Source organism: Chelonus insularis, unplaced genomic scaffold (assembly GCF_013357705.1).
Source record: "Chelonus insularis isolate UGA/USDA-ARS -01 unplaced genomic scaffold, ASM1335770v1 contig_58_pilon, whole genome shotgun sequence".
NCBI classification, from domain to species: domain Eukaryota; kingdom Metazoa; phylum Arthropoda; class Insecta; order Hymenoptera; family Braconidae; genus Chelonus; species Chelonus insularis.
In genome coordinates, this window is record NW_023276656.1 from 418,802 (window position 1) to 434,170 (window position 15,369).

Consider the following 15,369-nt stretch of genomic DNA (forward strand, 5'->3'; position numbering starts at 1 on the left):
GAAATGAGTGGCAGGCGTACTATGTAACGACCTGTTGGATCTCTTGAGTGCGTTGATTTGAAATGAGCTCCACAAGCGGCTTCATCTGTAGTCAGTTCGTTGGCTGATGATACAGGAACTTCCTCTTGTGCCTGAGATCTCAACTCAGGTTTAATTATCTGACCATAAACGTCTGCGCCAAGTATAATGTCAACAGGTCTGGCTACCATGTAGTCTGGATCGGCCAACTGCGAATCCGCGAATTGTGGCAGTGGACCAACCATACCAGAAAATGATGGTAATAACCCAGTGCGATCCTTGAGTATGTGAGCGCCGACGTTGACTGCGTCTGTTGAGTACCTGGACCTTAGTGTGAGTGCAGCTTTCCCCTTTGCCCGACCAGCTTGCGCTGGTCCTACTCCAGTGATTGACAGCGATGAGCGTTGTCATGGTAGTTTGGCTCGCTTCATCAGTGCTTCTGAAACCAAAGAAACTTCAGAACATGGGTCTACGAGAATGCGTACGGTATGAGTGTGAGCAGGAGTGATAAGGTTAGCTACGCTGGTTGCGAGGAGAATTTGTGAGCAGTGAGTATTTTCAGAGGAAGCATTAGGTGAGTTTGATAGGCTATGATCTGCATTGATGAATGCATGTGAGTTATGGTGTTGAGTATTTGAATTTGTGAGGGCGCAAGAGTGCAAATGAGTGTTGTTGAGTGCAGGAGACTGTGTAACAGTCTCGGCATTTTCGTCGAGGCACCTTGCGATTCTCCCAAGCCTCTTTGGTGCTCGTATCAAGCTTGGGCGTCAGGAGAGGTACCAATAGGTGATCCCAGTGCTGTACTGGTGAGCCCAGAGCTTTGAGTGCGTTGAATAAGTCAGTAAGTATGCTGATGAATCCATTGACTGCGTCAGCCGACTTGCTGGTGAGTTGTTGCAGCTTCAGAAGTCGGTCGACTTGAGGAGTTATGAGAAGTTTCTTGTTCTCATAACGCTTGGTCACTGTCTCCCAGGCTGACTCGAACATTTCGCCTGTTGGAGGCACAGAGGTGAGCAAACTCTGTGCTTTGCCCTTCAGGCTACTCTTCAAGTATCAGATCTTCTTGACGACAGGCATCGTGAGGTGATCCTTGACCATTGCGACAAACAAGTCGTGGAATGGCCTCCAGTCACTATACTCCCCATTGAACTCAGAGATGGTAATCTCCGGAAAATTATCCTAGAGCAATGATTGAGCAATTGAGTGCTGAGCCTGTGGAAGATGTTGAGTGCGCATATGATATTCTTCCTTTATCATCTGAAGACATTGAGTGTAGTGTCTGAGTGCTGTTTCGTAAATCCCCTTTTTTACATAGTCAGACTCCATGAACTCTTGAGTGCAGTTACTGATGAGTGCATTGTGCTCGTCGATAAAGTCACACCAAAAGGTATCTACGACGTCTTGTTTGGCGAGCAAGTCAGCGGTTGTGAGTGATGAGTTCAAAAAGGTCTCTAAATTATTGGCCTCTTCTAACAAGATCCTGTGTCGTCTATATTTGATTTTATGGCGATACATGAGTGAAGCCGACTGTAAAGAGGCCTTGGAAACAGGGGATTTAGGCCTGCTCTTGGTCTTCTTTGTGCCTCCAGCATCAGTGCCGAGCTGCTGTGATGGACCAGCATCAGTATCTGGTTCGTCGTGAGTGTCTGATTTACTCGTGGGCTCTTGACTCTGATGATTAGATGATTGAGTGCATTTCCTGGCACATCAGGTGTCTCAGGTTCTCTTTTCTTCGACTCTGCTATCTTAAATAGTTGATGAGTTCACCTACTAAAGCACCGTTAAATTGAAAATTGAGTCCAAAAAAAATAATAATTAAATTAATAAATAATTATAATGAGTCTATGAGCTCTAATTATTACAATAATGTGTCAAAAAAAATTAATCGTGAGTAAAATAAATAAAAATGAGTCTAGAAAATAATGAGCACCACTGTTAATGAGTTTAAATGAGTGTCACTGTACATAAAAATGGTTGAGTTTCAGTTTAAGACAAGCACCACTATAAAGTGTGAATTGAGTGTCACTGATATAAAGTTAAGTTTGATGATACTCACTAAGCACCAAAACAAAACTGGGTATTATTGGTAAAGAATGTCTCAGCACTTGCGCGCGACAGCGACTCAAAGTATCGTTTACGTCTTGAAACAAAGAGCACAGAGAGTTCGGTGAGTGCATGAGCACTAAAATCACTGCGCCATTGATCGAGTTAATCCGACTTGAAGGACCATAAATATGTATAATAATGATATAGGATGAGTAAAATGCCGGGTTAACGTGATCGAAAATGTACAACACTTATTCAACACTGATAAATTTTATTAAATAATAGGCAACAATAATCACAGTTCGAAAGTAAATGAGTGTATGAGTTCACTTGAGTTTATAAAGACGATGAGCACTGATAGTACACTAGTGAATGAATGTTTGAATGCACTACGACGTGGGTAGTAAGGCCGCGTTGTTAATGATGAGTCCAGAATTTATGACTACAGTAAAAGTTATGAATTTCTTGAACACTAGATGAGTTTAGTGAGCTGCTGAAGTTAATTGTTGAGCACTAATTATGATCTCGATGATTACTTGAGAAGTAATCATCATCGCGGTTCAGCAACAACTCGTCGACAATCGAGTTTCATCGAGAAAAATCGTGAAGCCCGGAATTCGGCGTGGTGATGAGTGATGAGTGTTCTGATTGGTTACCGGCCAGGTGACCAGATTTGAATTATTGAATTGAGCGAGGTTAGCTATTCAGTAATTAATTACTGAACAAAATGTCTGTCTCTAGACACTCTAGGGCACTTGGCGATGCGTAACAATGGACTCAGGTGTCTGTGAGTCTTTTTGTAGCGTGTATAAAAATCAGTGATATTTTTCACATTTTTAAGGGACTCAAATTTTATTCAACGATACATAATTGAAATAAATAAATATTTTATTACTAAGAAATAGATAAATGACGATCACAAATGGGTTTTGCCGCCAATTTTCTTCACGCGTTCGACTTGTTTACGCGTAGAGATTAAGATCTTTTCGTCGTAACCAACTTCGCGTTCAATTCTATAGAAATCTCGGTTGATATGCGCGCATTCATAAACACGTCACCAATAGAACAAAGGTTCTCGAAATTTCCAAGAATTCAATTAAAGAAAGAAAATTTAAGTTTTATATTAGCTGAAAAATGAAAGTTATTAATCTCACAAAGCGTGAGGCGAGTGAGGAAGAATATAGATACAACTGATATAAAAATCTCTTGAAAATTAGAAATCAAATTAGTCATAGAATAAAAATACAAATTATTAATAATCTCTAATTAATAGTTCAAGAAGAAAATTCGATTCCGAGGGAGTTCGAGCGCCAATTGAGATGTTCTGGCGGGAAATGGCTTCGCGCCAGAAAAGAAAGAAAAATATTTTAGGGGGTTTAAAAATAGATGTAACTGTTGAATAGCATGAAGGGTAGAGAATCAGACTTTTTTTATGGAAATAATTATTGAACTTTAGGTTATATATAGTATATGCAAACTGAACTATTGTTACTAAAAGAACTATTGTACTATTTGTTTTCTTTCTTTGGTATTTCGGATGATTTTTTAACCAAGATACTCGGGCTGGAAATCTTCCCTAGAATTATCTCAACCTGGAAAAGCTGCGTGTGTGTAAATTCGTTCTCACTTACGTTGTGGAGCTTCTCGAAGTTCGGCTTCGGTGAGCTAATAGCAACGTGGAATATGAATACGAAATAAGGAGAAGCGACAGATATATAAAAAAAATAATAATTTATACAATTCCATTCACATTGTGATTGAAATTACTTTATACTACCTGTAGTACACACTATTTACAATCTGTACAAGTGTACTACCACACTCCGCCGTCCCCTATACGGCCTGAAATTAATAATAATTTATACAATTTCACTTAAATTATGCTTGAAATTACTTTATACTACCTGTAGTACACACTATTTAGGGCGAGTTTCATCAATAACCTCGGGTTATTGTATACCAACTTAAAATTGAAAAAAAGAAGAAGTTGTCTTTAGCGCCACCTGGCGGGTAAATGACAAACTATTTTTTATTACCAAAACAGAAAGTACACATGGTTGACCGGCATAAAGTTTATTGTATAATTGTGAGTTTAAACGAATATTAGAATGAACAGGTAAATATTTGTCATTTATAATATCTTTTTATTTAAATTAAACCTAATCTTATTCATAATTATTGCATACAGTATGTAAACAATTGAATTAATCAATAAAAAGTATGCAATAAGCAGTGAAAATGAGATAAAGGCAAATATCAAAAAAAGTAATGTTATGAACTTATTTTTTTCCACAGTTATCAATGTAAACGTAATTTTTTATAATTTTTTTCTTATTACAAATAAAATGTATACAATATAATGTATTTGCTCAGGACAATATATAATTTTATGCTACTGCTTCTCTTTGATGACGACGATGATGACATTGTCAGAAGACCTGGTATCATTCGTTCTCGAATAAATTGGTTCGATTTTTTCGACGATGATGATTTTGTTGAAAGATTTCGCTTAACAAAAGCGATGACAACAAAAGTTTTTGACCAAATAGAAGCTGTCATTTCTCACGACACCGAAAAGTATATAAAAAATCTGATATTACATACACATTAATAATAAAGGTTCATTTCAATTTTATTTACATTATTTGATATTCATTTCAATTTTCAGAAATAATGCAATTCCAGCAATTATCCAGATGCTCGTGACTATGCGGTTCCTAGCTACTGGATCATTTTATATCACTGTAGGTGACTTCACGGGCATAAGTAAAACTAGTGTTTGGCGGATAATACACCGAGTGTCAGAAGGAATCGCTGGATTGAGAGAGCGTTACATCTACATGCCTCCTCGTCAAGAAATTAGAGCTGTCCACTGTCGAAATTTCAATCGAGCTGCTTTTCCTCGTGTATTGGGTGCTAATGATTGCGTTCACGTTCGGGTCCAATCGTATGGTATGTATGCTGAATCATTTTGTTATAAGTAAATAATTTGTAACAATTCTGAAAAATAATGGAACCTAATACGTCAATATGACAGGAGGAGATCATGCAGAGTTGTTTCGAAATAGAAAATCATTTTTTCTATCAACACCCAGGTGATAGTCAACTCTAGGTTGGAGATCATGGATATTGTAGCACGATGGCCAGGATCGGCGCACGATGCTACTGTATTTGACAATTCGAGAATAAAAAGAAGATTCGAAAATGGTGAATTCGATAATTCGTTATTAGTCGGTGATTCTGCATATTCTCAAGTGCCATTTATAATGTCACCATTACAAAATCCGACAACTCGAGCGGAAATTCATTATAATGAATCCCAAATTCGAACTCGAGCGATGGTCGAAAGGTGTTTTGGCGTTTGGGGGCGTATGTTTGCTGTTCTCACCATTGGTTCCAGATTTTTTAAACCAGAGTCAACATTGACAGCAATAATTGCATCAGCTGTGTTGTATAATGTTACTCGACAAGCTATTCCTCCCCCACTTATAAATCAAAGAGGCTATGACAGGATTCCTGCTACTCATCAGCCGTTTGTGCAGAATCAGCAGAGAAGAATGATTCATAACTATTTTCATAAGTACGTTTTAATACTTTATGTATGTAACGAATCTCATATTGTATTTTTTGAGTTAATAACATTCTATTTTGTTTCAGTTTACGTTAATTTCTTTTTCAACTTTGTGATCGGGCACAATTGTCAAGTAATTTTTGGTTGTTATCAACCGTTATTCAGTAATCCGTAATCACTTGATGATTGTACAAGTTTTCATTTATTATTCTAGAAAATTATAACACGATATTTACACAGTTAAGTCCTTAAACTCCTGCGACGATCAATTCAAAGTGTGAGTTGATGAGTTTTTGGGTAAGGACCTCAGTTCTCTTGGCAATTAGAGAGGCGTCCTTCAGGAAATCCTCCAATCCCTGGAATTCCATGCAAATAGATACACGAGGGGGGTTACCCAGAATAATTGCGTCCACACATGTATGTATGATAATAACTTGATTACAAGAATTCTTTTACAAACACGTGCGGGATTTTTCTCCCCTGACCTGAAGCGGCTCAGCGTATTTACGAACTTGCTTCCAGAGTGGAATAATTATCAGTACCAAATTAAGATGCGACTCGGGTACGGGACGGAGTGCAACAATTAAACAAGTAATATAAGAAGTTACAAGTGAAATATTTTACAATGTTTCTTAAGCGGCGCACCGTGGCTTGACCCGATGCTCTTGACAGATAATCTGAAGCGAGCTCATCGACCTTGGTGCTGGAACTTCTTCAAGTGTTGTTGACTCCTTCCTGGGACTGCTGGCGTGGTTTTACGTTGCGTCAGGATGTTGTAGACCCACGTTGGACTATCCCGGTGTCCTTCACTGCAGTGTACGGTGGTTCAATATCTCCTCTAGCTTCTGGGACGGCTATTTCTTCAGAAGTCACAATACCACGATCGCGTTTTCCAGTTCTTGATCTAACTTCCGGTACAGTATCAACTCAACAAACAGCTCACGAAGAGCGAAATGTACTTCTGCCTTGACTTGATGACGGCGTCAGCCCAACTATAGTCGAACTGAGAAAAGAGTTCCTCAGTTGCTTCAATGCTTTCGGGCTCCCCACCACTGATTTTCTACCCCTTCTACCATGTTTTTTACTACTGCGTAAGCGTACAAGAGCACATGAAGAGCATCTAAGGAACACTCTTCTCAGTACGGCTCTCAGTCGCCGCGGTGTGCTTCCGGCGTCGTTGTCAGGACCCCTTCCTTCGAGAGGCTCCGCCCATTCTGCCGTCGCAGCGCCGCTTTGTCAGTACTAGTGTCTCCTCTGGTGTTTGACCTCTGAAGGTCATGTGGACTTCTACCTTATCGTTGGTCGTAGTGGCTGGTAATCGGAGTATTTGTAACATTACTCAGGAATTTCTCCCGTAGATGAAGGTGTAAGTGCAGCTCTCGAACTTACCAGCGATAAAGATGTCGCCACCCTTCCACGAAGGGACATCAATCAACATACATTTTTAAAAATACATTTACTAAACATATTCAATCAGGCGTTCTCCTGTCATAACAGATTTTGTTTTCAGTGAATTCTTAATTTTGTATGTTGTATGCAGTGTGCCCGTAACCGATCACCTTTATTAACTTTCCAGTGGGAAGTTATAGTAATGGGTCCGATTTTGCGAATCCCGAATTTTGACATATCTCCACGTTTTAAGGTTCCCAGAGTCGAATACGATCGTTTTCCAGTGGACGTCTGTGTATGCGTATGTACGTATGTGCGTTCGGAATTATTTTTCGCCTCGATTATCTCGAGAACAAAAAATGATATCGATGTGGGACCAATTGCATTTAACGCGTAATTATGTAACTTAGAACTAATTAGATATTCAGCAAAATCGGTTCAGCCATTATTTTTGCAGAACCAAACAACTAGCAAAAATGTAAAATGACCTGAATTTCTCAATTTATAAATTATACCATTTTTTAGACAAAATTTCGAAATCTTTAAAAAAAATATAAATATTCAATGATTAGAATACTTGTATGAAAATATAGTGACAATATTTCATCGAAAAAAAAAATTTTAAAAAACAAAATCAGCAATGAAAGAATTTTAAACTCGTGTCAGGATTGAGAAAACAGCATGAAAGACGCTATAATAGTCAATAATACTTGTCAATAATATGGAATTGTGTTCATAACAATTGAACATTGTTACTAACAAGTGTTTATTGATCATAGTAATATTTAAATAATAAGTTTTAAATTGTTATAAACAATGAAAATAGGGACCTTTTCTATATATATGAGTACTTTTAACGCATAATTTTTTCTTTTACTAAAAAAATGTTACCAACCGTATGACATAGATGAAAACATACTTTTTCCGTGTATAACAATGAAATTTGTTGTAAATAATGAAAAAAAGGATCTATGAGGTATATTCGAATTCTTCTAAAGCACAATTTTTCCTTTTACTGAAATAAAGTAATTATCATATCAAATGAATAAAAACAGACTCATTTCGTTTTTAACAATTCCATTTGTTATAAAGAATGGAAACGGGTTCTATTCGAATTGTTTTTTCGTTTTTTCCAATGGGAAGTTTGTCGTGTGGACCTTTCGAGTCGCACCTAGACCACTGCAGAGCACTGATATTTTTTTTTGTATTTTGCGAAAAGACCATCACTTGATTTTCATGTAAATTATTATTTGTTTACTGTTTTTAACTAAATTTTTCGATTGTTAATAATAAATAGTCTAAATTTAATAATAATAATTTTTTTAATTTATACACTACAATGCAGATAATATGAGCTTTCACTGGAGCTTCAGTTGCTTTTCAATAAAAAAAAAAACATCTAAGAACAGTCCTTGAAAGGTTAAAGTCACGCCATCTAAAGATAAACGTCGGAAAGTGCTCACTGGGTAAAAGAGAAGTTACCTACTTAGTATATGTAAATAACACCAAAGGTTTCCAATCTCCAAAAGAACGGATTAAGGCAATACCAGAGGAAAGAGATGTACATACAAATTGACTACCTTGATTTGAAGTTATTGTAATTGGAGTCCCGAAGTGAGATATCCAGTTGTCAACTAGTGTTGTTGTAATTGTTTCAGCTGATATGTCCTTTGTTGGAACGGTTACAGGACATCTGATAAAGCGATCCATAATTGCCAGGCAGTATTTGTAACTTTTAACTTTTGGTAGATGAATGATGTCAACGTGTATATAGCTGAATCTCGTGTCTAGAACATCAATGTGGTTTGACTTTGTTTGATTGTGTCGATAGACCTTAGCTTTTTGACATGCCATACACTCTTTAGCCTACTTCATTGCATCTTTTTTGATTCCCGGCCATACAGATTTTTCTTGTAGCTGTAGAGACGTTACCTTTCGACTAGAAAGTAAGAAATTGTGAATTGTATCGAATGCTTTTTTTGAAGACTTTTAGGTAAGTATGGACGACCTATGTTGTATAATATCACAGTAAATTATTGTATTGTCGTCAATTGTTATTTCTTGCAGTTTGATTCCCAAGAGGTTTTCAATTAAATCTTGGAGAAAATTGTGATATGTAATCTAGCTGTTGTAATTGTCTTTCAGAAGTTTTGCTTAGTTTTTGCTTCAATGAATATGTTAGAGGTTTATGATCCGTTCTTATTTTGAATTCTATGCACTTTAAAAGATACTGGAAGTGTTTCATTGCGGCGAAGAGCTTTCTATCGTAAGTACTATATCGTGTTTCTGTGTCTGTCAATTTTTTTGGATAGAAACCCAGTAGCTTACAAATTCCATCTTAAAATTGTTCTAAGGCTGCGCTGATACATATAGTAGAAGCATCAGTAGTGAGTATTAATGGTGCATTGTTTATAGGAAATACCAGTTTTGTTACATTTTTAAGTTTTTCTTCGACAGTTTCAAATGATTCTTTAGCGTCTTTAGTCCACACGACTTTTGTTTCGTCGTTTTTCTTGCATGATGTAGAGTATTTATCCAAAAGTGCTTGGAGATGAGTCATGCCAGGAATGCTTCTTCGATACTAATGTATCATTTCCAGTTTTCATCCTCTGACATGATCAAGATGTCGTCAATGTACACAAAAGTACAATCTAGTCCCCGAAATACTTCATCCATGAATATTTGGAATGTTTGGGAGGCATTTTTAAGCCAAATTGCATCACTAAATATTCATATAAACCTCATGGTATAGTAATTGCCGTCTTCTTAATGGCATCAAGATGCATCAGGATTTGGTGGTGAGCTTTTTCAAAATCCAATGTGGTAAAGACAGTTTTTTTTGTGAAGAAGAGGGAAGAGGCTTACAATTTGTGATGATAAGTATTTATCAGGCTCTGTAACAGCATCTAGCTTCCTGTAGTCTCCACAGGTTCACCAAAATTCATCTGTTTTCTTTTGTACTACCTGTATGGGGCTTGCCCACGGGCTACACACAGGTTTTAATTTTCCTATAGATAATATATATTGGATTTCAGATTTTGCAGCTTTGGCTTCGTCACCTGTTCTTTTCTGAATCGTTCAGTTACAGGTGGTCCATTTGTTATTATTTTATGAGCAAATACTGAGTTAGCTTTTCTCATGTTTCTTTGTGTAGGACTAGCTATTTGAATGAATTCTTTGAGCAATTCTGTGCAGACATGATTTCGGCCAATCGTCGAGATATTAAAGTAGAGAGGATCACAAGTGTCTCCTACTGTCGAAATCTAAGTCTCTGAATCGATGAGTCGTTTATTCTTGAAGTCAATAAGCAAACCATAGTGAGAAAGGAAATCTGCACCCACAATTGGAGTATTCACGTCGGCAATGATAAATAGACATGTTAACTCTCTTGTAATATTAAAGATTGAAAACAGTACATGAGTACCGTAAGTGTCGATTGGTGATAAATTTGCAGCAAAGAGTACTGAATCTGTTTTTGGTTGCTCATTACATAAAATTGATGACAGTAGAAGTAATATAACTGTACCCGAATCAATGCAAAAGCGTTGTTGTGTAATTTTGTCTGTGATATGTAGTCGAGGCTCTTTGAATATGCTTTGGTTATTATTAGCATCGATGTAGCTGTCATCCACCGCCTCTATGTATGACAGCAATTCACGTTTTCCGTATTCAGCAGAGATTCAAATTTGCACCCCTTTCCGCTGCACGCAGCTGCATTTATATCATGCTTGGCGTGGTACCAACAAATGCCGCCATGACCTGGCGTCGATGATCTAGGAGTATATTCATCGGATATGGATCTATTTTTCGTCCTTGATCGACGTTCATTTTGCAGTTCTTTTACTTCTTCTAAACACGTTGTAAGGGCTCTTTTGAACTCATCTACTACCCTATGCAAGAATGATAATTCTGTCATTGGATTAGGTTGATAAGAATGTGACGCTGTTGATATATTCGATCCTTGGGTCTTCAGTATTCTATGATCCGCTATCTCTCCTAGACCGGTTAATGACATTTCTTCAGATATGGCGAGAACAGGTTTGATTGAAGCTGGAAGTCGCTTCAGCCATAGCTTGTGTAGGAGTCCGTCTTTTACATCATCCTTGGCTAGGATCTTCATCTCTCTCAGTAACTCAGAGGGTTTTTATCATCTAAAACCAAATCTTTTAGTAGAGAGTTAAATTCATTTCGGCGTATTTTTTTTTAACCGTTTCAGAATTGTTTTTTTCTTAGCATTTGGTAACGGTCCTTATCTGTCGGAGCTTCTACGATATCAGCAAGTTGTGTAGCAGTATTCTCATCTAGGGCTCTCTTTACTGCGTTGAATTTCACGTTATCGTTATGGGTTTTCAAGCTCGGAACTCGGACTCGACCATCGGGAACCAGAAGTTGAGATCACTTTCATTGAACTTTGGCAGCTAAGGTCTCTAGAAATTCATGTGCGCATTACAAGCGTTCTTACTGACTTGGTTGATTTGATTTGCAAGGTTATGTTGTTGTGTTATGGCATTTTGTCATTGGAATCGTATTTTAGGTTAGGAGTGCTAGCACATCCTAAACGTTTTGAGAAGTCCTCAGTAATTTCGGGTTTAAATCCAGCAGGTTATCTGTCGTTAAAACTCATCATCAATTTTAGATGATGAGTTTTATGAGTTAGATCCACACATGTGGTGCTTCAAGATGATTGTCGACACGTGCCAGTTGTTGGAACTTTTCTTATTTGCTTTCCTCCCTTCCGATCATGTCAGGGTCACCAATTTATGGATGTTTTGTATCCAAGGATATAACAAGTCTATGAAAGAGAGGGTATTTTGTTATAAAATAATTCATTAATGATAATACTTGAATTAAACGTGAGCAAACTTTAGCAATTATAAAGCGTAATCCTAACTATCCCACATCTGTACCGGTCTACTCTTTAGCTGTTGAATCAGATTGTCCAACTTCCGGTTTCGCTGATACCCAAAATCAGGGCTTGCCATTAGAGGTGTGGTGGTAGCACTCGTCTTGCCACGAGTTTTTAATGCTAAGTCGATTAAACATATTGTATTTTTTGATTTTTTTTTTTAATATTCTTATTTTAACCCTCTTGAAAGAAATACCTTATGATACTTCTAAAAAAAGCAACAATTAATATGATATGAGGTAATTACCACCTCTGGTTCAGGTGATAACTCAATTTTTATTTTCTACTTGAAGAATGCTGACCTTGTGACGTCAGCTTTTCTTTCGTACGGTTAGTAACTTTTTTTTAGCAAAAGAAAAAATTACGCGTTAGAAGAATTCAAATATATTGCATAGATCTCTATTTTCATTGTTTATAACAGATTTAATTGTTAGAAACAAAAAGAATGAGTTTCCATTCATGTCGTACGGTTGGTAACTTTTTTTTAGCAAAAGAAAAAATTACGCGTTAAAAGAATTCAAATATATTGCATAGATCTCTATTTTTATTTGTTTATAACAATTAAAAAATTTTTTATTCAAATATTATTATGATCGATAATCATTTGTTATTAACAATGTTCAATCGTTATGAACACAATTTCTTATTATTAAGAATAATCATTGACTATTTTCTCCATCCCAACACAAGTTTAAAATTTTTTTATTGCTGATTTCGTTTTTTAAAATTTTTTTTTTCTATGAAATACTGTCATCATATTTCTGTACAATTATTCTAAACATTTGATATTCATATTTTTCAAAAGATTTCGAAATTCCGTCTAAAAAATGGCATAATTTATAAATTGCAGAATTTAGGTAGTTCACTATTTTTTTAGTTTTTTGATTCTGCATAAAAAATGGCTGGACCGATTTTGCTCAAAATCTAATCAGTTCTAAGTAACGTAATTACGCGTCGAATGCAGTTGGTCCCACGTCGATATCATTTTTTGTTCTCGAGATAATCGAGGCGGAAAATAATTCCGAACGCACGTACGAACATACGAACATACGCACATATGTACATACACACACAGACGTCCACGTATTCAACTCTGGGGACCTTAAAACGTGGAGATATGTCAAAATTAGCGATTCGCAAAATCGGACCCATTACTATAACTTCTTACTGGGAAGTTAATAATCATATCAATGCATAAAATTTAAAAAAAAACACACTTTTTATAGTTGAATGAAGCAAAAGTCACTACTTACTTGGTATGGTTTGATCAGTTTGACTGTCGAAAATGAACTAAATATTTTGTCCTATGCATCATACACCATGGCTAAATGTTTATATTTTTCAAAGAGGCCAATGGTGAAAAAATCATTGAACGATATTGATTTAAATCTATATAGAGAGGCCTTGATCACATCACTCAGCATCAAATTACAGATAGAGAAAATAATTTGACAACAAGAAAAATGACATTTTTTCCTTTTTTATAATTAAAAAAGTTTGTAAACGATCTCTACCATAGATGAATAATTTTAGACACATATTTTTTCGATTGGATTTTTAATTAAACGTGTTTTCTTTGTTGCTCATGCCTCTGCTATCTTCTTTTCCTCGCTCTGCCACCGCTTCCTCACTTTGTCTATACTTTTATTCTCCGCTAAGAAGCTGTGATTCATGCAAGAGCTGAAAGGGCCATGTGTCGAGAAATAATCGACTTATTTTATTTCAATTAGGAACGTTAACGTCTGATTCAGTCGGTCGACTGCATCATATTTTCCTCACCCTTATCTCTTTTTCACTTTGTTTATGTTCTCATAATCATAACTAAACGTATTTTAAATGTAAAAAAATTATTGAAACAAAAGATAATTATCTTTTTTGATTTTATATTTTCTGAACTATGATTTATAATTATTTACGTTAAATGACTTCTTTAACAATAATAATAAGATTTTTATCTTGAGAAAGAATTTTTATTTAAGAAATAACAATTATGCATTTTTATTTGATGTATTTGAATGAATGAATTTTTCTTTTTTACAATAAATACAATTAATTCTCAATGTTCTTGTATGATCTAATGACATGTAATGTTTGTAACATTTACGATGCAATAAGATATCTCTATCAAGTTGTAAATGTTCCGGTAATTTATCCCAAATATCGTCGATGTATTCTGGAACAATCTTCAAGAAAAAATACTTTGGAAGACAAGCAATATCTTTACTTGACATTTTTGTTATATTTTTCAATAAACAATACAATTTGAATGACTTCTCAAATAGGGTTTTTTCGTGAAAATTCACCATATACCATGCTTTTAGAATTTTTACATTCTTTTCTGCACATTTTTTATTTTCTCCATTATGCACCCCACAATCTTTTAGATGATTCATATCCGGAACATGTAGCGAAGGACATCCAAGCTCATCCAAATTCATTACAACTTTTAAGTTGTCAATTAAACTTTCTAACCATTTTTTCTTTTCATTTCCTTTCACGTGAATATGGTTTCGATCTTTGACAAGTACACGATGAATATATGGAAGTTCCTCATATGGTATTGTTCCAGATTTCCATGGAATGCCATGATAATTACGTATCAACCACGAATTTATGCATTCATATTTTTCAGGTAAATATTCCCACTGATATGGCGGTTTAAAAATTATCACTGAAATGTCTTCCATACCATCACTATTATCTTGGTAGGTAATAGTCGCCAATTCTTTCACTGAAAACTGATTATTTGGCTGCTTGAAACCTTGAACATCCAATATCATTCCCATGATGCGCTCAAAAATTTGTACACATGCCAAAATGGAAAACCCAACTGAAAAGTTTTTTGGTAAATCATCTATTTATGTGTTTATCCCTACTTTAAAATTATAACATCTAATTTTATTGTTTGATCACTACAACGATTGTCTATAAAATTGTATTTTTTTTTCATTACATGTAATTTTCGATAGTCTAAAATTTTCAGCGAGAATGATGATGAAACATCATGCCAACCCCTCAAGATTTTTTTTCTTGGAAAACCAAGCAAAAAATTCACATGATCTCAGGGCTGATTTATAGCCTTGAAATGTTCTGGAAATTTTCAGCAAGGATGATGAAACATCATGCATTCGATTTTTCTTGGAAAATCAAGCAAGAATTTAAATGATCTCAGGGTTGATTCACAGCCTTAACATGTTCCGGAAGTTTTCAGCGGGGGATGAGGAAACATCATGTAAACGTTTTATACGCATGTTTAAATTTATGATTGCATCAAAAATTGAAACAATCTGGAATCTTTGTTTTGGAGGGGATGAATTGTATTTATACCCATGCAACTCATGTTAAAAATCACTAATCAATTGAAACTGTGAGAAATACATTGTTGTACATAATTTAAAACGGTAAAAATGGATCTATCAAGAGTAAATAAAATTGCCAA

General features: G+C 35.7%; 1 protein-coding gene across 1 annotated transcript; it reads left to right on the forward strand.

Annotated features, from left to right (window-relative positions):
- Positions 1 to 1,531: 1,531 nt before the first annotated feature.
- Positions 1,532 to 5,731, forward strand: LOC118070433 (putative nuclease HARBI1). The gene is made up of 5 exons (XM_035089032.1): positions 1,532 to 1,656; positions 4,438 to 4,641; positions 4,733 to 4,997; positions 5,160 to 5,596; positions 5,722 to 5,731. The coding sequence occupies exons 1-5, from the start codon at positions 1,532 to 1,534 to the stop codon at positions 5,729 to 5,731; spliced, it is 1,041 nt and encodes a 346-aa protein (XP_034944923.1).
- The last annotated feature ends 9,638 nt before the right edge of the window (positions 5,732 to 15,369 follow it).

What these genes read in the sequence shown, in the direction of transcription:
- LOC118070433 (XM_035089032.1), top strand. Translation starts at nt 1,532, where the DNA reads ATGAGTGAAGCCGACTGTAAAGAGGCCTTGGAAACAGGGGATTTAGGC. An exon ending in GCATCAGTATCTGGTTCGTC is followed by an intron (nt 1,657 to 4,437) that starts GTGAGTGTCTGA and finishes GTATTTGCTCAG; the next exon opens with GACAATATATAATTTTATGC. An exon ending in ATTTCTCACGACACCGAAAA is followed by an intron (nt 4,642 to 4,732) that starts GTATATAAAAAA and finishes TTCAATTTTCAG; the next exon opens with AAATAATGCAATTCCAGCAA.